This window comes from Toxorhynchites rutilus, chromosome 3 (genome assembly GCF_029784135.1).
Source record: "Toxorhynchites rutilus septentrionalis strain SRP chromosome 3, ASM2978413v1, whole genome shotgun sequence".
Classification (NCBI taxonomy): domain Eukaryota; kingdom Metazoa; phylum Arthropoda; class Insecta; order Diptera; family Culicidae; genus Toxorhynchites; species Toxorhynchites rutilus.
In genome coordinates, this window is record NC_073746.1 from 24233111 (window position 1) to 24255715 (window position 22605).

Sequence of the window (22605 nt, forward strand, 5' to 3'; positions counted from 1 at the left end):
CATGCTCGATGTCGTGGTAGCCATCGCCACAATCACAAAGATTGTTTGCTGCGAGCCCAATGCGATAAAGATGCGCGTTTAGGTTGTAGTGATTGGACATAAGACGATATCACGCGAATGAATTCACGACCTACATTCAATCCCTTAAACCAGCCACTCGTCGAAACCTTAGGGATAATCGTGTGTAACCAACGACCGAACTCATCTTCACTCCACATGCGCTGCCAACTTACAAGTGTGTCCTGACGAGGAATGTGGAAAAAATCATTATAAGCAATTTGCCTTTCAAAAGGTGTGCCTTCTAAAGTGCCCACCTTAGCTAGCGAGTCCGCTTTATCATTCTCCGAAATCGAGCAATGGGAGGGATCCCATGCTAAGGTAATCTTGAATAATTTTTCGACCAAAACACTCAATAGTTGTCTTATTCTTGTAAGGAAATTAGATGAGCGTTTGTCAACTTTCATTGAGCGAATTGCCTCTATTGAGCTGAGACTGTCTGAAAAAATAAAATATTGGTCGATGGGCAATGTTCCAATGATGCCTAATGCGTAGTATTGGGTTGGGGAAAAAGAAATGTCGTATTTCTGATCGAAACTTGACGCTTTATTTAACATACTTAAAATTATCCAATTTAAGTCAAATATGCACCGTTTTGTTCGCAAACTTGTTACCATTTAGAAGGCAACTTCATTATCCCCCCCCCTTATAAAACCCCCCCTCCTTATTTGCAAAAAACTCAGACAGCCAGTTTTCGCAAGCCTCGTTTGAGGCCAACTTAGTATCACCAAGAGCGTTTTGCATGGACCGGAAGAGATGATAATCACTTGGAGCCTGGTCCGGACTATACGGTGGGTGCAATAGGACATCCCATCCGAGCTCCCGTAGCTTCTGGCGGGTCATCAAAGATGTGTGAGGCCGAGCGTTATCCTGGTGGAAAACAACACCATTCCTATTGATCATTTCTGGCCGCTTCTGGTTAATCGCCTGCTTCAAACGGTCAGGTCTACTTGGATGATTTCAACGATTTTATCGGTTTCCACGACTATTGGCCTACCAAGACGAGGGGTATCTTCGACAGCCACTACACCAAAACGAAATCGATCAAACCAACGTTGTGCTGTGCGAATCGTTACAGTATCGGGTTCATAAACTACACGAATTTTTTCGGCCGCCTTCGTTGCAGTTTTATCTCGCAGGTAGTAAAAACGTAAAATATGGCGAATTTCTTGCTCAGTGGACTCCATCTTTGACGCGCTATAACTTGAGACTGAAAAGGATAATCACAACACTGTCAAAACGACACTTGTAGCACAGATTGTCGTCTTTCAATAGCCGTATAGTATGCGATAAGTACAACACAAGATATGTTTAAGTATTGCCATATATTGACAATATACTACATTTCTTTTTCCCCAACCCAATATCAGCGACATACACGGAACAATGATCTTTGAGTTTGAAAGAGGCACTGGAATTTCCATTGAAGATGCCGAAGCCAGTGGACCCATTTATGAAGAACATTTTATCAGATCTGACTTTCCCATATTCTGCCGAAAATATCGGCGGAATAAAATCGGAGCGTAGATGATCTGGGATTCAATGGATTTTTTGTCGCACGGACAGATCAAAAATGACAGAGGAATTGCAAAAGTATGGGAAGCAAACTTGGTCGGAAATGCCCGGTGAAGGACGCTTCATGCATAAGGTACTCATGGTATAAAGACATAAAACTTGACTGAGGAATCAGTTGGAACAAAATTTCGAATTTATCAATCACCAATGGAGTCATGATCTTGCAGCGGATGAGAAATCTGTAAAATAATTCTGTGAACCGAAGAATAAGCAGGGGCACTCCTGCCAAGACTTCGAGACTCATCGTATGTGTCGAATGCAAACACCCCATGGCAATACGCAAGCAACGATATTGTATCCTCTCCTGCTTGAGAATATGAATCCTGGCAGCTGATCGGGAGCAATTTTTTTTAGAATAAATATAAACTTATTTAAGTTTATACTTTATAAAACACAAAAATTTTAGGAATTGATTATGAATTTTCGGACGCCTTGAACTTTTACATGTGAAGACCACGGTTTGTCCTTCGTCCACTGTGGACTCTGTGGACTTTCTGACTGTGTGTTGAACAGTGAACTGAAGAAATGGGAAAACCGAGAAGTGATACCGGAAGGGATGGCTGCAAAACTTAAACAGGCAACAAACATTATTACGCCGAGTATTAAAATTACTCAACAGCTGCTAATAAAAAAGACTTCAGCACATTCACTGGTCTTGTAACAGGACACTGCCCGAGTAAATACCATCTTAAAAACATAGGTTTAGCACAAGATGATATTTGTCGCTTTTGTAATACCGAAAGCGAAACCTCGGAACATTTGCTCTGTAACTTCGGAGCTCTAACTAAACGCAGACTTCAACACCTTGATAAAGCTATTCTGGAGCCCTAAGGAACTTTGGTCTGCGTCGCCGATCAGGATTATAAATTTTATCAAACAGATTATTCCTGATTGGCACCTATCCCGCTATAGCTCTCAGTCTACTCCTTCATCAATAAGTAGTAGATAAGCTTGAAGTGTAGTATAAAAAAGGGGTATACCACAATAGTTCAAAATAATAGACGCAGTGGTTCACACCCAACAGGGAAGAAAAATCATTCGCGTGAAAAAAGAATTCAGTGCTATACAAAATTACATTCCAGGCGAGCTATTTTGTACTGTTATGTCAACTAGATACTGGTTAATAATAAATTGTCAAACTAAACTCTTGCATGTCTCTGGAAACTGAAAGCAGGGGTGGTTCTATAGTTATGAAACGTGTTAATGTATTTTTCACGTTCTAAAAGCATGCCTCTTGGGCTAGGCCATTTAACTCAGTAATTCTAAACCTATCGTTTGAAATCGAAAACTCATCAGTAACAGGTTGTTACTGGAAGTCTACGACATGGGTCCAATCCCTCTTCCATTAACTAATTCGCGCTCACTTTGATCGGCGCGAAATGGTCACAGAAGAGAAAAAAATACAAATAAACACTAAATGAGTGAGCAGCAAAAACGTGATACTATTCAAGTTCACTAGCATTTTCGCCCGATGCTGTCACTCCGCGCCTCAAGGGAACCCGTGGAACCGGTTCGCTAATGTCAGTCAACGCGCGTCGTCGTCACCACACCCGATGCCGTTATAAACGGTTTAACTGATCCCTGTCAGCGGTACCTCACGCTAATCATCGCGTTGATGTTATAATTTGTTTTAATAACCTTTTGCTTTGTTTTGTTCTCTCCCACCTTCAATCTTGCAGACAAACATTCTCAGGCCCAATCTCGGACGAATCGGTGGCTCGGAAATATCAGCCAGACGCACGAACCGCTCGTTGAGATGAGGATTTTGGATAAGCTTCGGTTGCCGGCGTTAGGAATAACTGGCGTCCCGACTGGCGCTCTCACGCTGCTGGGGACGATGCTCCTGTGCACATCGCTGTCGGTGGTACAAACAGGTAATTGAACACGCGCCCTCGCGTTAATCCAGTAGGATCCATTATCGCGGCCCGACGGGCGTTTCAATAACAACATGATTGTGAGAAATCCGACCTTTACCAAGACCCCGCGGGAGATTGATTGATTACGGGACAGAGACCCGGTAACTATATGCTAATTTCAATGGTGGGATTTGCGATGTGTTATTTACTTCGCTGCCCACCGGCTGCCTCCGCCGTTTCCCTTCCCGCGACACTGCCAGAGCAACTGGCTGACTGGCAGGTTTCCGTTAAACCCGCCACGATCGCATTGCACGCCGCGTGTGCTCATCCAACGGAACGCGAAAATTGTCGAATAGGCAAATTGGTACTTATGTAATTGGGATTGCTGAAAAAATTATGAAGTCATTTGAACTGTCGCGTTTGATTAATTCTGTGTGGCGAAATTCGATTGTGGACGATTATTCGGGCCCACTTTCGGACGGTGGTTTGCGAAAGACTTTAATGAATTTAATTCGACGGCAGCATTTCAGTACAATCAGCTTGAAAATATCGAAGATACCGATATCTGTATTATGACGGCTAATTGGATGATACATTTGCGCCGTGGACAACGACACATTGCACATACTATTACCATTAATCCTATCATAAATCGTTGTCGATATCGTTTTCCAACCAATTACTAGCGGAGACAAGATAAATATTGCCAATTAAAATCCAGCGACCAGTAGCGCTCATATTCAGTAGGTATATCCATGGTGATTGCAATTTCCAAGCCATACGCTGTCGGTTGGCTCCATCGACGCATCGACATTTATTTACGGAAATATTGGATATGGAGGATTAGCATGCTCGCGATGAAACTACACCGCTGCTGTTTAGTCTGCACGACGTCCAGTACCTCGGCAGCATTGCACATTTCACAACACTATTCCAGCACTTTTCATTCGATTTGGCGAAAGTTCTTCCGATGATTGATTCATTCATAGTGAAATGCGGAAAGTGAGCTTCCCACATTTCACAACAGAATTATTATGAAATCAGAGTGTTTACAAACATTTATTCATGGGAGTTTCAAAGTTTCTCGAGAACGCTACCACCCACCATTTTTGGTTTGTTTGTTTTTCCAACGTGCTGAACGTTGGAAATACGAAGCGATTTGATGGAAGTGAATTAATATCAATTTCATCTTTTTGCACTTCCTGGATGCTGTGGGGGTTATACTGCAGAACGCAGTCAATTGCGTTATATTTAATATTGTAGACTCGAAACTTAGATAAGAATTCAGACTCAGTCTTCCTACCCATAATCCAATAATTTGGTTTGTTGGTTAACTGTATACCGAATCAATTGATCACAGCTTGAAATATTTCGATTGCATATGACAGCTGAATGCGGGTTGAATGCATTTGATACACATATCACCTTTTTTTTAAGATGATATGGAATCAGCAATTTTGTAGCGGCGGCCAAATTGGATTTTTCAAGATAAGCAGTTTAAAAATGACAGCAAAAATAAAAGTATTTTATAAATTCGGTCAGTTCCTATTGGTAAAATTTCTATTAATGTGGGACAACCCTACAGACTTACAAACATACATACGAAGAGTTCAAGCTAGATAAAACCGTTTAATAAAGTAATTTGCTATTTTGTGATTGCGGCCATCTTGGATTTGGATTTTTCATTATCTACTGTGATCTTTTATTCAAGCCCTTTCATTTGATACCCATATTAATCGGGTTTCGAGAAAATATGCAGCCCGCCATTTGATAGTGGCAGCCATCATAGATTTGCATTTTTCATAAATAACTGTGTTCTACTAGTCAAGCCCTTTCATTTGATACCCATATTAATGAGGTTTTGACATAATATGTAGTCCGCCATTTGGTAGGATTTTGATGGATTTGCATTTTTCATAAATAACCGTGTTCTACTAGTCAAGCTCTTTCATTTTATACCCGTAATAATAGGGTTTTTAGAAAATATGTGGTCCGCCATTTTGTAGTGGCAGCCATCTTGGATTTGCAATTTTCATGAATAACGGTGTTCTACTAGTCAAGCCCTTTCATTTGATACCCATATTAACGGGGTTTTGACATAATATGTAGTCCGCCATTTTGTAGTGGCAGTCATCTTGGATTTGCATTTTTAATAAATAACCGTATTCTACTAGTCAAGCCATTTCATTTGATACCCATATTAATGAAGTTTTGAGAAAATATGTAGTCATTTTGTAGTGGCAGCCATCTTGGATTTGCATTTTTCTCAAATAACCGTATTCTACTAGTCAAGCCCTTTCATTTGAGACCCATATTGATGGGGTTTTGGAAAACCCATATTGCTGAGGTTTTGAGTAAATACGTGATCCGCCATTTTGTAGCGACCGCCATCTTGGATTTTCAAGATCATGAAATACGCAGTTTCATAATGACTACAGAGATAAAGGAGTGTTCCAAATTTCAGATCAATCGGTCAACAAGAAGGGGGTCAAATTTCTATTAATGTGGGTCAGCGCTACAGACAAACATACAAACATACAAACATACAAACATACAAACATACAAACATACAAACATACAAACATACAAACATACAAACATACAAACATACAAACATACAAACATACAAACATACAAACATACAAACATACAAACATACAAACATACAAACATACAAACATACAAACATACAAACATACAAACATACAAACATACAAACATACAAACATACAAACATACAAACATACAAACATACAAACATACAAACATACAAACATACAAACATACAAACATACAAACATACAAACATACAAACATACAAACATACAAACATACAAACATACAAACATACAAACATACAAACATACAAACATACAAACATACAAACATACAAACATACAAACATACAAACATACAAACATACAAACATACAAACATACAAACATACAAACATACAAACATACAAACATACAAACATACAAACATACAAACATACAAACAGATTACAGGGCAAGCTAAACAAAACCGTTTAAAAATCGAACAGATTCTGAATCAGTAAAGATGCCGCTATCGCAAGAACCTCGGATGAGTCAAAAATATCTTTAATGTCAAAAAAGCGGCCGTTTTAAAAACAAAATGCGGTTTAAAACTCTATTTTTTTTTTATCGAGTGTATATAGATTAGGGTGGCAGCGAAAATGGTCATGTCAAATTTCATAAATCGACCTTGTACATTTTGTTTATTGGCCCAAAAAAATGACCGGTGTAAAATTTCAGCTAAATCGGACATGATTTAGGGGTGCTTCAAATCGCTCAAAGTTTTGATTTTTGATCATGGTCGGACATGGTCGGTTTTTGAAATTCGATGTTGATTTTTTTCCATACATCCATTGCCACCCTGATATAGATAGATTTGTTCTTTTTGTAATTCCAAGTTGAGAGAATGAGAGAATGAGAATGAGATATACAAACATTTAAACACGCTTAAAAACAGATGCTTTTATTTAAATAAATGTTCTCCACCTCGAAAAAACACCCTATGCAAAATATCAGCTCAATCGTAAGGGAGAGCGGCGCAAAGTGGTCAAAGTTTGATTTTTTTGAAAATCGAAAAATCAGGGTTTCTGAATTTTTATTTATGTCAAATGTCTTAAAATGGCATGAAACGTCGAGATCTAGTGTCATCTCGAAATTATTTTGTTGTTGTCAAAAATCGGCACTCTGGGAGACGTTTGACATAATTCTTTTTAAACTCCGATTTTCGGTGATTTTTTGGTTTTCAAAAAACTCAAATTTTATCGTTTGTGACACCAGTAAATGAAGTCTGAATGAGCTAATATTTTGCATAGGGTATATTATCGTGCAAATCAACATTTCGCAACAAGTTCCGGATGAAAAATTGAAATAAATATTTTTTTGGCACTTTAAGCCATACTTTTCGTTTCGTATTACGATAAAAAACTAAATCCCAGAGTGCGGACAATTTTTTTTCGAGATGACACTAGATCTCGTTTGAAGCCATTTTAAGACATTTGACAAAAAAAAATTTTTTTTTAAAACCCCATTTTCCTTTACTCCCCCTTGGATGATTTTTCGATTTTCAAAAAACTTAAACTTTGACCGCTTTGCGCCACTCTCCCTTACGTCCGATTGAGCTGATATTTTGCATAGGGTGTTTTTTCGAGGCGGTGAACATTTTTTATAGTGTTACTTTCTGAAATTTTAGGGTCGATTTTTCCCATACATTCATTGCGCATCACACAAGTGAGGAGCAAATATCTAACTTCTGCGCTGTGTTTATTCGGTACTCTCATGTTCAAGAATTTCTCACACTTCGTGTTATTAATTCGCGTTGATGAAAATTTAACTCGAGAGCAGCGCAACGTATGTTTTCTAATGAAAATGACGATGTGAAAGCATGTACATGATTTTTTTTGGAAAAACAGTCCCATTTTGGAGAAATTAAATCGAATGAAACATTCAATTGAAAGCAGTGATCGTGCTTTCGCATTTAAAACTGAAAGTGACATACAGCCTATTCAAATAATGAAGAATGGGACAGTTTCAATCGTCAAGCGAAGGCGTCTGCTTTAAAATTCAAAGGAAACGACAACCGAATGAACATTAAATTAAAGAATCGATGTTTCAGTATACGTAGTAAATACACTCAATCCAAATTTGAAATTGGCTGAAGAGAAAGGAAAAAGTAGAAAAATTAATTTCATCTTTTGTTTCGAAATTGTCAAGCCCTGGCTGCAACACAATAAGTCTTTTCTGTTAAGAATAACTTTCATACCAACGCTAGTTTGTCTTTGTAGTTAAATAAAACAAACAAGGCATCAAATAAATGTTAATTGAATAGGAAGAACAAACTCAAAGGATTGACTTCTATTTCTTTTCTTACTACTTATTAGAAGAACAAACACAAAGGATTGACTTCCATTTAATGTTGTATACACTCATGCAACAATGTTATCTTAATATTACTTTCATTTCTTCTTTGATTGCTTCAATTACATTTATTTCTTCTTCATTTGGGGCTTCAATTTAATGTAATTCTCTTTGTTTTTATGATATTAATAATTCATTTGATTATGTTTGTGCAAAAGTTATCAGTCAGTGGATTGATTCTTATTAAGTTGAAGTATTGAAAAAAATCAGTGTTACAAGGAATGATAGTGAAAATGTGAAGACTATGGTAACATAGTTGTTGTATTTATTAAATTATTTACTTGATATGATATCAGAATATTTCAATTCGGTAATGTCGTATCATTACTGTTATTATAATATGAAACAAAATTTGTTTCTGTTTCTTCAAAAACAATCAGAAATAAAAAAAAAACCGTTATATTTAATGAAACTACTTTCTTATGTATATTATCAAATGTGTAATATATTTATACGTAAACAAAAACTTTTTCATATTTTTTTTCATTTTCATTATCATAGTCCATGTTAACTTAAATAATGTCAGTAATATTTATAAAATTTTCACAAAAAGAAAGAAAAAGAATGTGTAAAAATAAAAAAAAAATTATCATAAAAAAATGAATTATTCATATTTCATCATCAGATAAGTCGATCTGCTCTATTACCCGATAAACAGGTACTAATTACACCATTTCTGATGATTCGATTCCGGTCTTTGCACGCTATGTATAACAGAGTGTTGTCGTTTAATTTGTAAAACGATTGTGGCCTGAAACATGGATACCTATTCCAACCAAATCACTTTCATTTAAGATAATAGAACCAGGATGGTCTCTGTTAAATTTACGGTCGTTCACAAATGTACCAGAATATGAATTTTCGTCTGTTAAAACAACTAGTCCATTTTCATAAGATATGAAGCAATGTCGTTTCGAAATATGCCTAAATCTTGTATTTTCTAATTCAATAACCGATCGAGATGAACGGCTTATATCAATTGTCATATCAATGTTTACAATTTTATGTTCATTTCTAAATAACCGTTTCAAAAACCAACAGGTTTGCTCCCTGAGTTCCATTTTGAAAATAGCAGAGGGAAAAAAAATCAGTATTTAGTTTGTTTGTTCCTACAATAACTAGTATGATTGGTAATTCATTAAATTATCCTATTCACATTTGCAAACTCGCAAAATTGTTCTTAAGTTTTGTTGGGATACTTTGCAAAAAAAAAGATATTTTCCCTAATCGTTATTCACTTAGAATAAATAAAACGGTTAATTCTTTTCACAATTCTATTGATCGTTCGTCACTCCTTCTTAAAACTAACTAAATTACCGCTTTTCCTCTGGAGTCGACTCTGGAGCGCCGACTAGTTGATGCCACTGCTGCTGCTGGCAGTGGTCTCGCCTTCCAGTCACAGTTCATTTGTTCATTTGATTGTCATCTCAATTATCACTCAATCACAATGGCTTCTTCTCATGTTAAATTTTTCTTCGCTCCGAGATATGTAGATTTTGTTCTGTTTGCTGTTTTTCCTATTTTCACCCACACAAATTGTTCGACACTATTTGCTCTCATACTTTGCCTCGGGGCATGTTCTCTCCACTGATAACGTACACTCTTCGGGTTGCGTTTTTGTGTTTCGCCTCACTTTTACACTTCAGTTCACTCAATTCATCTTGTCATTACACGGTACATCCAACGATTGCGGCTTAAAATCACGGTCCATCCGAAGATTGTGTGTGTAACAAATTTTACTATGAGGACAAATTCAGGACTGAGAGTCCACATACTAATGACCTGTCACGGTCGCCATATCGTATTAATTTTTGTCATATCGCATTCACTTTTTATTTTCACTTCATTCGGGACTGACAGTCCACATACTAATCACACCTTTTCTAATCAGTGTCCTCAGCTTAAATAATTGAACTTATCCTAGAACCTAAAACTAGTAAGAAACTTGTATAAGAAATCAATCAGCAATCGAATGCAATGTTCGATGTGAAAGAGGTTAAGAAGTAATAGTGCTTATCAAAGATAAAGACTTATATATTTGACCTCAATCGAATTATTCTTATTATTTAAGTTTACGTGAAAATAATGGATTCGTTTTCCCCTGCACTTATGAGAATCTTACACATTGCTCCAAAAAATAAGAACTAGAGTATTCGCCATCGCGCAAAATGTATTTACTTCATAAAATGTTGAAGGTTTGATCTACTATATCTTGCACGATGGAATCTCACGCCGCCCACTCACCCATTAACACGTTCGTCGCCCAACGCGACGTTTCTGAGTTTCTTGCAAGACCCAACTTATAAATTATTAAATGAAGATCAAACTTAGTTTGCAGACAACTTTTACATGATCTAGCAATATTTTTCCTTAATTTGAAGACGAATTGACAACAATAACACATGCCAAAGTCATATTATATGGGTTTCGCAAATAACTGCAGTACAAACCATCCGTACTTTACTTTAAATTAATAAAAAGTATAGTATAAACATTATAATAGTATGGTTATGATTTTATTATTTTTCTGCATATCCTGTGGTTACATTTCTAAAAATACTATTTAATTTGAACGAGGAAAGTGTCACCCATATCTGGGTGACGGGGCGACGAAAATGTTAAAACAAATTCATCATTCAGTCGATGTATGAATTCTCACTCCATTTCTAATCACTCAACGACTTCACCAACTTTTACTAACGAAGTTGTTCGCTCTGACAGTTTCATTTGATGGCAATCGATGAATGAAATGACCATTAAAGAGCTCAACCACAGGCGCCCGAAACGAGCCGGTGGTAAGGCAATTACTTTATCAAGATTTTCCCACTTTATGGGTTTTTTTTTTTTCTTCTGTTACAAGTTGATGTGTCTGCATGCGAAACACACACGCACACACACATTCCGCTCTGGCATGCGAAATTATTACGAACAATCCTCGCGGGTCAAGTGCAACTCGACACAGATCGCGTCCGCCGTTGCGACTTATTTATTTCGCTGTATTTGATGACTCTCTCAGTGCTTTTTGTGGTGACAAAACCGTGTGTATGTGGAGTCGGATTTTCCGGATCAATAATGGGCGGCGGAATTGGAAGAATCATATCGATGTTTATTTTAACTTATCATCTTCTTCCCGGGCAGTGTGTAAATATCCTTGGAGAACCAAACGAGTTTAAGTTCGCAAATAAGCGCTCTTTATCTTGTCCCGTTTATCGGGGTTTAACGCCGCAGCTGTTTGCTTCGAAATGGGGGAAGCGAAACACTTGTACAAATGGCTCGCGGTTTCTTATTGTCACAAGCGCATTAAAAAAATCACGTCGTTCGACGTCGGCGGTTCATTTTTCTCAGTCAAGTAGGTGACAGGTAAATGATGTATTGCTGTCGAGATTATCACTTTTCCTTGCTCCGTTTTCGTCGAACAAAAACTGCATTTCTTTCGCGAGGATAGGTACCATTGCGCAATAATGGTCTCATTGTTCTGACACTGCATGGAAAAGGTCGGCTCTACCGCCTCTGGGTTCAATACCGATATCGGAGGGACAGACGTATGCAGATGGCTGTAATCGATCTTGTTTTCGCTTTCGAAATGATTCAACACAGAGCTTGTTTGATCACACAGATAAACGAACGTCATTATGTGTTCACATATCTGCTCTGCATTGTGTCCAGCTGTATCAACAAACCTATTCCGATAATAACTCTACAGTGGTGCAATATGTTGTGCTGGGATAATGTTATTCGATGGCGTTATTAATTATAAAACTGAACTCCGCTTTAGCTCAATGATAAATTAAAACTACCGCATCGCAACAATAGGAATACCGCTCCCAAAAATACTCATGGAAACCAACCTCGAAATATACAAAACGAAATCGGTAATCCACCTCGAGTGGCAAGTGTCGAGTATCCGACTTACTGTCGGATACATTGCTGCACTGCCGTTATGGAGTTCAAGGTTTCGAGGCAACCCCCGCCGCCATGCATGTACACCTGTACATATGTGCGAGACGATTGGATGGACACGTGTGGCTTCGATATCGACTATTCAATTTGATAAGTGAAAACTCGCGTGAGCAGTTGAATTTGTGTTTCAATTAAGGTGGGCATTGATAGGATCTTCACTTCCGTGGCATCAGGTGGGGGAAAGGGGGGCAGTTACGGACGGAGGCAGTTTCGGACAATGCTTGTAAAAATTAAGGAGTACCATTTTCAACTAAATTAAAAATATAAGTAAGTTAACAGCCCTTCCACCCACAGCTGTCATATGGTTGGACATGTCCTGGTCGTTTATCACTTACGAAAACAACACAGTGTCCTTTTTCATACACGTTTCGAACTTTTAAGCTTGAAGTTGTATTTCCCCAATCCCTTTGTGAACGATTTAGAAATTTAAGTACATCACCTCAGTTAGTAACTAATATGAAATGAAAGAAAACGTGCATACAACGGGAATATAAAGGTCTACTTATTAGATTAAATTATGATTTGTCTTCGGAGTGTGCTGCGGCACACTCGGACACAACCACCACTCGAAAACGGAAGAAAGCAAAATCACGAATTTTACTGACTCTCATAGCAAGCAGTTTCCTTTCAGACAAATACTGATAAACAGAAAAATGTAGAATATGCTGGAAATAAGAGGAAACGGAGGTAATTGTTGATAAACATAAAATTTTAATAATAAATACATTTTTTTTTCGTTGTCCGAAAGTGCCCCAAGGTAATTTTCAAAAATTCGAATAAATCATTCGTAATCGCATCAACGCACACCTCTAATACGCTCATATGATACATTGATGTCCAAATGACAACCAGGATGAATTCAGGATTTTTTTTAAGTTTACAAAAAATATTAAAAAAGAAAAGGAAAAAAATTGTCCGAATGTGCCCCCCTCTCCCCTACGCATCAGCCAATCGATGGTATCTGTGGAACTATTTTGATCAAATTCCTAGATTCGATACGATCGTTTCATAGATAAAATATTGATAACACTTTTCTTCCATTCTTCCTGCAAAGTAACACAAGTTTTCCAGTTTTATAATTACCCTAGCTGACCCGGCAAACTTCGTCCCGCCCAAAATTCGTTTTTTGTTATCAATACCTTCAAACATTCACGTTTTCTTACTATGAGCAAGTTCATGGGTTCATGGCAAGTCATTTTACTTAAGGGGGGACCCCTGTCTGGAAGGTCGAAAAATAACGAATTTTCGTGATTTTTTTTTCGGATGTATATTGTTTAAGGTATATTCGAAGATGTATTCTTCAACGAAATCAAATATCGAAAAATCCAACATTTCTATGGGTTAAAGCTTCCCAAAGATGTAAAAAACAAAAATTCCATTTTTTCGATTTTCCAGACCGGGGCCCCCCCTTAATATCTAAGGACATTAGAAAAAAAAACTTTTTCAGATGTGAACGGGTCAAGCTAAAAGCGTACGAAGTGTACAAGCGGTTGAAAACTCGGCACATACTCGAAACGGGTTCATTATACCCGTAATTAGTGCGTGAGGAGGGAACACAAATGAATGTGTGAGAGCACAAAGTTCGTATCCTTATATTAAAATTAATTAATTGGAAAAGATTAGAACAGTCGATGTTTGAGAGGATCAGGTCTGATACGAATATTTATATTAAGCGACGTCTCTACGTAGCTTTAGTGAGTCTGGTCCAATTAAATTAGAGCGATCTTCATAATTTGGAAGATTTGAAGGATCGTTTCAAGGCAAATTTCGCAGACCGAAACGATCGAATTTGCGTTGAGGTTATTTTAATTACCACTGCACAACATATAGGAAATGTTTTTTTTCGAATTATTCTTTTCTCTTTCAAATTCCCCCCTTTTCCGACGTAAAAACATTCATTGAGTGGAGACGAACACGACACATTGAAGCAGTGTTTTGGAAATCTGTCAATACCTAATAAACCACAATGTGTCATGCTACTTACCGTTTACGATTATATCACCGAAAATTAGTTGATGATTCAGATACTTAAACAGAATGAGAGTATTCTTTGTTGCAGCAAGTGAATAAACGAACGTAGAAACGAAGCCTGTTGATTGTATATCCAAGCCGAACCTTACAACGGACAGCACATTCAATGATTGTATACTCTGAATCGCACACATCGTCTCTTTCTACCTATCGGAGATCATGCACAAAGATACATAAAGAAAAAACGTCATAATTTACCAGGCGAGCGGCGAATGAGGGATGCACTAAAACGAGAAAGGTTTCGTTTCCCACTGGATGGATGTTTCTAGTAACACTTTCCAGTGCACATGAGTGCAAACTGTGTTCGCAAGTGAGACACTGTTTTTTTTTCCAAAATATATATTTTATTAAGGCACATGTGACGTTAGCCTGACGGGGCCGGGAGTCCAATATTTTGACAATTTTTGCCTTACAACTATGTTAGTAATATGTAACCGATTACTCGCGGTTGGCTCGAGGATAGTATTACAAGTGTTCTCATAATTGGTATGTTGCAGTCTTCGATGCTCTGTACGTGTGCCCGACACGGGATACTTCCTATTGGGATGCAGCTGCCCATTAATCAGCAACGCCCCCCTAGTATGTACCCCATATTTAGCGTGGTGCGTCTTTCTCGACTCGAGGAATCCAGGATAGAATGGTCACTAGCCGGCGCAATCATCAGCTCGTGTAGAGTTGTCATGAGCGGTACAACCTTTGGCTCTTGTTGAATGATCAGTGGACTGCACAACCTTCGGCCCGTGCATCTGTAAAGAGTGTGTGTATGTATTGCCGCGACTAAGTAAAAGTTTATCGATCGGATAGGAGGGATATGAAACGGGGACACAACGAAGGAAACATCATTAAACGTTGACATCGCCGTTTCTGAGGAACAGGTATAGATGAAGCAGACGATCAGGATCCCGGCTGCCTAAGATATCCCGGGCGGGGATATCCGATTGTCTGCCTTTTGCTCTCAGTGCTCTAGAGAGCTGAAAGCGAGCAGCATGAAACCGGATACACGACCAGACAACATGCTCGATGTCGTGGTAGCCATCGCCACAATCACAAAGATTGTTTGCTGCGAGCCCAATGCGATAGAGATGCGCGTTTAGGTTGTAGTGATTGGACATAAGCCGAGATATCACGCGAATGAAATCACGACCTACATTCAATCCCTTGAACCATGCACTCGTCGAGACCTTAGGGATAATCGTGTGTAACCAACGACCGAACTCATCACCACTCCACATGCGCTGCCAACTTGAAATGGTCGTTTCGCTTTCTCATTCCCCGGAATCGAGCAATGTTCATTTCCTTTGGCACGAAGGTGACCCCGTTGGCTTCGTACCACTCCAACACGTCCTTTGAATAGTGGCACGAAACGAGATCCGGCCAGAAGATGGTCGGGCCCTCGTGCTGCTTCAATAGTGGTAGTAAGCGCTTCTGTAGGCACTCCTTAAGGTAAACCTGCCCGTTTACCGTGCCGGTCATCACGAAGGGGGCGCTCCGCTTTCCGCAAGAGCAGATCGCTTGCCACACCATGTACTTTTTGGCAAACTTGGATAGTTTCTGCTTGCGAATCTCCTCCGGAACGCTGAATTTGTCCTCTGCGGAGAAGAACAACAGGCCCGGCAGCTGACGAAAGTCCGCTTCGACGTAGGTTTCGTCGTCCATTACCAGGTAATGCGGCTTCGTCAGCATTTCGGTGTACAGCTTCCGGGCTCGCGTCTTCCCCACCATGTTTTGCCTTTCGTCGCGGTTAGGAGCCTTCTGAACCTTGTATGTACGCAGGTCCTCCCGCTGTTTGGTCCGCTGAACGAATGAACTTGACAAATTCAGCTTATTGGCGACATCCCGGACCGAACTTCTCGGATCACGTCTAAACTGCTTAACTACGCGCTTGTGATCTTTTTCACTGACGGAGCATCCATTTTTGCCGTTCTTCACCTTCCGGTCGATGGTTAGGTTCTCGAAGTATCGTTTTAGTACTCTGCTGACCGTGGATTGGACGATTCCCAGCATCTTACCGATGTCCCAATGTGACAACTCCGGATTCTCGAAATGAGTGCACAGGATTAATTCACGACGCTCTTTTTCGTTCGACGACATTTTTCCAAATTTACGAAAAATTGACAGTGAAGCATGGCCAACGTGATCTATACACTCTTATCTGATTATAAGCGAAAGCTGAAGGTATAATTCCTAAAAATTAAATTTCTACAGCGATTTTTCCGTAATGCAATTTGATGTGACACACCCTTTATTGAGCTGAGACTGTCTGAAAAAATAAAATAGTGGTCGATGGGCAATGTTTCAATGATCCCTAATGCGTAATATATCGCACCCAGTTCAGCGACATACACGGAACAAGGATCTTTGAGTTTGAAAGAGGCACTGGAATTTTCATTGAAGATGCCGAAGCCAGTGGACCCGTTTATGAATGAACCGTCAGTAAAGAACATTTTATCAGATCCAACTTTCCCATATTCTGCCGAAAATATCGGCGGAATAGAATCGGAGCGTAGGTGATCTGGGATTCCATGGATTTTTTGTCGCATGGACAGATCAAAAATGACAGAGGAATTGCAGAAGTAAGGGAAGCAAACTTGGTTGGAGATGCCTGCTGAAGGGTGCACGTCGTGGGTAAGGTACTCATGGTATAAAGACATAAAACTTGACTGAGGAGTCAGTTGGAGTAGATTTTCGAAGTTATCAATCACCAATGGATTCATGATCTTGCAACGGATGAGAAATCTGTAGGATAGTTCTGTGAACCGAAGAGTAAGCGGGGGTACTCCTGCCAAAACTTCGAGACTCATCGTATGTGTCGAATGCAAACACCCCATGGCTATACGCAAGCAACGATATTGTATCCTCTCCAGCTTGAGAATATGAATCCTGGCAGCTGATCGGAAGCAAAAACTGCCATATTCTAACACTGACAATATCGTTGTTTTGTACAACTGAATGAGGTCTCCTGGATGGGCACCCCACCATGTTCCGGTAATTGTTTGGAGAAAATTGATTCTTTGCGGCATTTCTGTTTCAAATACGCAATGTGTCTCCCCCAGGTACACTTAGAATCAAAATATACACCCAGGTATTTGAAAAACATAGAGTGTTGGATCGTTTTGCCGGATAGGTGAAGCTGGAATTGGGCGGGTTCGTGCTTCCTAGAAAAAACGACCATTTCAGTTTTCTCCGTAGAGAATTCGATACCCAGCTTGAGGGCCCACGTGAACATATTGTTCAGGGTATCTTGCAACGACTTTTGTAGAACGACGGGATTAGTACCCGTGATGGAAATAACTCCATCGTCTGCAAGTTGTCTCAGCGTGCAGTCTCTAGTTAGACAATCATCCATATCATTGACATAAAAACTGTACAAGAGGGGGCTTAGGCAGGAGCCTTGTGGTAGGCCCATAAAACTGTAACGAGAAGATTTCGAGCTGCCATGAGAGAAAATCATGTGCTTTTCTGACAGTAAATTGTACAGGAAATTGTTGAGAATTGGTGAAAGTCCACGATTATGAAGCTTCTCTGAGAATTTCCATGGAAACTGAATCAAATGCCCCTTTGATATCGAGAAAAACGGAAGCCATTTGTTCTTTGCGAGCAAATGCGATTTGGATTTCAGAAGATAGCAGCGCGAGACAATCATCTGTCCCTTTACCTCGGCGGAAGCCAAACTGCGTATTTGACAGCAAATTGTTCGTTTCGACCCACTTGTCCAAACGAAGTAGAATCATTTTCTCTAACAATTTACGAATACAGGATAACATTGCAATCGGCCTATACGAGTTGTGATCGCTAGTCGGCTTGTTGGGTTTCCGTATGGCTATCACTCTCACTTGTCTCCAGTCATGCGGGACAATATTCAGCTCCAGAAACTTGTTGAACAAGTTCAGCAAACGCTGTTTTTCCAAGTCGGGAAGATTCTTCAACAAGTTGAATTTAATCTTGTCCGACCCCGGAGCTGAATTGTTACATGAGAGAAGGGCAATTGAGAATTCCACCATCGAAAAATTCTCATAATCGCTTTGAAGTGGAATGTCGCGTACGACGTTTTGTGCAGGAACGGTGTCGGGGCAAACCTTCCTTGCAAAGTTAAAAATCCAACGGTCAGAGTATTCCTCACTTTCGTTTGTATGGTTCCAGCCACGCATTTTCCTAGCCGTATTCCAAAGAGTGCTCATAGCGGTCTCCCTTGACAAACCATTGACGAACTTCCGCCAAAGTTCCGCATGTCAGACAATAGAACCACCGACACTGTTGTCGGTGGTTCTATTGTCTGACACGCGGAAGTCAATTTTGTTTTTAACATACAAATGCGAGTAAAATTAATATTTGTTAGTGATTTCTAGCTAACAGCACACTATCAATTACACTAATGGAGTTATGCGTTGTTTTCGTTCGCATTTATTTAATTTAAACCCATTTTCCTGAAAGACGTAGTTCTACGTCAAAAAATATCCTGACTACCCTTTTCCTGAGTATCTAGCTAGCTGTTCGTTCATCTAGGTAACACTCTCTGACACACTATGGGTCGGGTTCAGAGTATGAATCATCCACCTCGCATAGTCCGTATGATTCTGCTGCTTCAAGATGCATGTGGGTTCGATATGCAGCAGAAGAGAGGCAATACTCCTCTGAAACGGATCGACCGATTTTCATGCAATATTTGGTAGTTATGAGGATACGTCGTAAAGTACAGGGTCTTTCAGAGCGTATATCACCCAAAAAAATATCGAATAGTTCCTTATATTTTTTTGTCGCTCCGTCGATAGGAACACTGCATTCTCCACTTGGAGACGATAATATTCGGCTACTCGTACAGTCTGATCGGATGGTTTTCAGTGTCAAGATGTACAATTTACAAGAATGTGTATTTTCAGTGAAATCGTGTTACTCGAGTAACCGCAGCCGTAATAAAACTTTGTCCTCTTATGGTATGAATTTCAACATTTCTCGTCGTCGATTACTTCCTCTTGGGGGTACGTGACGCACCGTTGCTATGTTAATAAGCCACAAAATTTGAAGGAAGTTAAAGAATAAATAACTCAGATTCTCAACAGCATCGAAGTCGTAATGTTAGAGTTGTGCATGCAGAATTTTGTTCACCGTTTGAAACGCGTTATCGAAAAAATGGGTGGTCACATCGAAAATGTCCTAAAATAAGCTTTATCTTCGTTTTTTAAAAATAGAAATCGGTTCACTTTTGTAGAAGTTATTATAAGTTGTATCGTGAGCGTTTATTCTGAAAGACCCTGTATTATACAAATGCTAAGGAAGAGGAGGAGTCAAACTTAATGTAATAAAGGAAGCTCATACCGAACGATCCGTTCTCGGGTTATGCGCTGTCTAACGTACGTATCTTTTATTTACATATGAGACTAGCTGACCCGGCGAATTTTGTCCCGTCCAAAATTATTTCTTTGATATGAATTCTTTCGAACATTCACGTTTTCTTACTAAGCGAACGATCGTGGGTTCAAACGCAGAACTCGCCATTGATTGATCTTCCAATTGGCTCTCTACATTTTTCTTTTATTAGAACGTCATTATAATATAAATTTATTTTCAGACACAATTTTAGCTCAAGATTCTTGATTCACTTGCAAAAAACATGTTTTTCCGTTACATGTAATAGATGTTCGATTCTGAAAAACGTGAAATCCAACTGGAACAACAAAGATGTCATTGTAGAACTTTTGTATTTTTTCGAACTTTCGAAGTTTTTCAAAAATTTTAACCACAACATAAAATATAAATTCTGTTGTAAAATATAAAATTGATCTACGGGCAGAAATGAATACAACAAAATAAAGCCAGCTCAGACCGGACCATTCTTTCATCGAGTTTTCCGCTTACCAACAAATTTGGTCTTGCATTTTTGTTTATATAGATAGATGATATAGGAGTGCGTTATCCCGCCTGAAAATCCATTTCCACGTTCGAAAAAAGGTCAATTTCGTTAGGGCAATATTGACCTACGGGAAGAGACAAAAACAGAAAAAAAAGACGGCTCAAATCGGACCATTCCTTCCCCTTTATAACGGCTGCTTAAGCTGTGAATGAATTTTATTTTGAGTAATTCGGTTATTTGATTCGGTGATTTGATACAGCGGCCCAAGAGCTAAATAATTCCTGAGGGTCTATATAGGGGGGTCACTGAACGAAAATAAAAGGGATTTCAAATGCAAAATCGTTATTCCAATATATGTTGTACTGTTGTCGTCCAAAAACTCTTGAAATAAAAGCAAGTTTAGATTGCTTACCAAATTGTAACTATATATATTACCTTCAAAACGTAGTACAAGAGTTTCTCGAGTTTTGTATGTAGTTGGACATGTACCTATTTTACTACAAAATGACAAATGTGAACTTTTGCCCCCACTAGGGGCAAACTTATTAAATTGTGCACTTATTAAATTGAACTTCTGAGATAACTTGTAACAAAAAGGAATGCTATATTATTACCAGCGGGAGAAGCATCATTACTAGAGTGTGTAGGTACCATCCAGTGGGGAGGAGGGGAGTGCTATATGATGTTTTATGGGTGGAGAAGGGTGGTTGTTATGGTCGAACATGATTTTGTTATGTGCTCTGATTGATTGTTGGCACCCACAAATATGATAACGGGCCATCCACATACAAAATTTTGCGAGGGAGGAGACTGACAATATAAGATATCTGAAAATGTACAACATTTGAAAAATAATTCTTTTTATTAACAAATCAAGTTTATAAATACATAGTTACCTTCGCCTGATATATTTGAAACTCATTGTTGAAAAAAAACAATATTTATTTGAAGTTCATTATGAAAACATAAAGATTAAAGAAACATAACCGTCATTTAATTGAATACATGGTTAAAATAAACCCATTTTTCCTTTGATATTCATTTTGAATTATTTTTAAGCAATTGTTTGTTTTCTTTCTTATCTTATATTTCGGTTCTGAGGATTTCGACGCTTTGCGACTGGTCTGAACCGCCCTAGGTGCTCGCTGGCACATCTGATATGATATGAGCCTCTGAGAGCAAAATGCGGGTGCGAACTTTTGCCCCACAAGCAATTTTGCAACTAATCGAATTTCTAATATACGCTAGAACTTTTTCAAAAAAACGAATACGAATACTTATTTACTATAGAATGAAGGTTTCATTCAAATGACTCAAATTGAACCATTCCTTCCTCGGGTTTTGCGCTTACCATCACATTTGGCCTTCCATTTTTATTTATAGATATAAGATATGGAAATGCGTTATTTCGCTTGAAAATCCAATTCCACTTACGAACAAAGATCAATTTCGATAGCGCAAATATCGAATGGACTAACAACGCTTATTATGATGTAATTTTCGAACATGTGGGAATTCAATTTTCCAAATTTTCCGACCTTCCTTCAGGATTTTCCGAAAATTTTCCGATTTTTCTCTCCATTATATTGATCTACGGGAAGAGACGAATACAACAAAATACAGTAGGCTAAAATCGGACCATCCCTTCTTCGGGTTTTCCGCTTACCAACATTTTTATTTATTTAGATATACTAGAGCCAATATGAGCGAGCGAAACAGGAGACACATTTAAATGAAAGCATATGAAAGCTTTTCGTATAGTTTTCCAAATACACAGCCCAGACAGAGAAAGATATATTCTCGTGCATGTTCTTCTTTATCCTCTTAGAAAACACTTTCCAACTTCATGTGATGAAGAGGTATAATATTATCACGCTTTTTTTATAACAGTACTGGCAGCTATATGGATAACGTGGTCGTGTGAAATAGCTTTGCATTCCAGCCGACCTTGGTTCGATCCTCATTGACGTCGCATGGACTTTTTTGCACAATCCCAAATGAAATGAGAAAAAAAAACAGAAAGAGATGTCTGCTCGCATACAACCAACCCATTTTTAAGCTTTTAAAACACCTCATTATTTGCGCATTTGACCCTCCAGCACACGAAATGGCATCATTTCTGCCAAAGATGAAATGTTTCCTGCCAACGCTAGTTTGGATGTATGAACTGCCAAAATCCTGTCATCCACAATCTATAAGATCAGGGATATATTTGATTCACACGACAGAAGTTCTCAATGAATTATTATAAACAACCTTTTTTCCAAACTTAACCCCTTCCCGTATTATTTAATACGTCACACATCAAATGGTTTCACTACTCTGCTGA

General features: G+C 38.7%; 1 protein-coding gene across 5 annotated transcripts in view; it reads left to right on the forward strand.

Annotated features, from left to right (window-relative positions):
- The window catches only part of LOC129775513 (uncharacterized), a 130867-nt gene that overhangs the window by 86555 nt on the left and 21707 nt on the right, over positions 1–22605 (forward strand). For all 5 annotated transcript variants that reach the window (XM_055780345.1, XM_055780342.1, XM_055780343.1 and 2 more), the window contains one exon: positions 3312–3506. In XM_055780345.1, the coding sequence (XP_055636320.1) occupies positions 3389–3506 (118 nt within the window). In that variant the 5' untranslated portion in view covers positions 3312–3388. The remainder of the gene's footprint in view (positions 1–3311; positions 3507–22605) is intronic.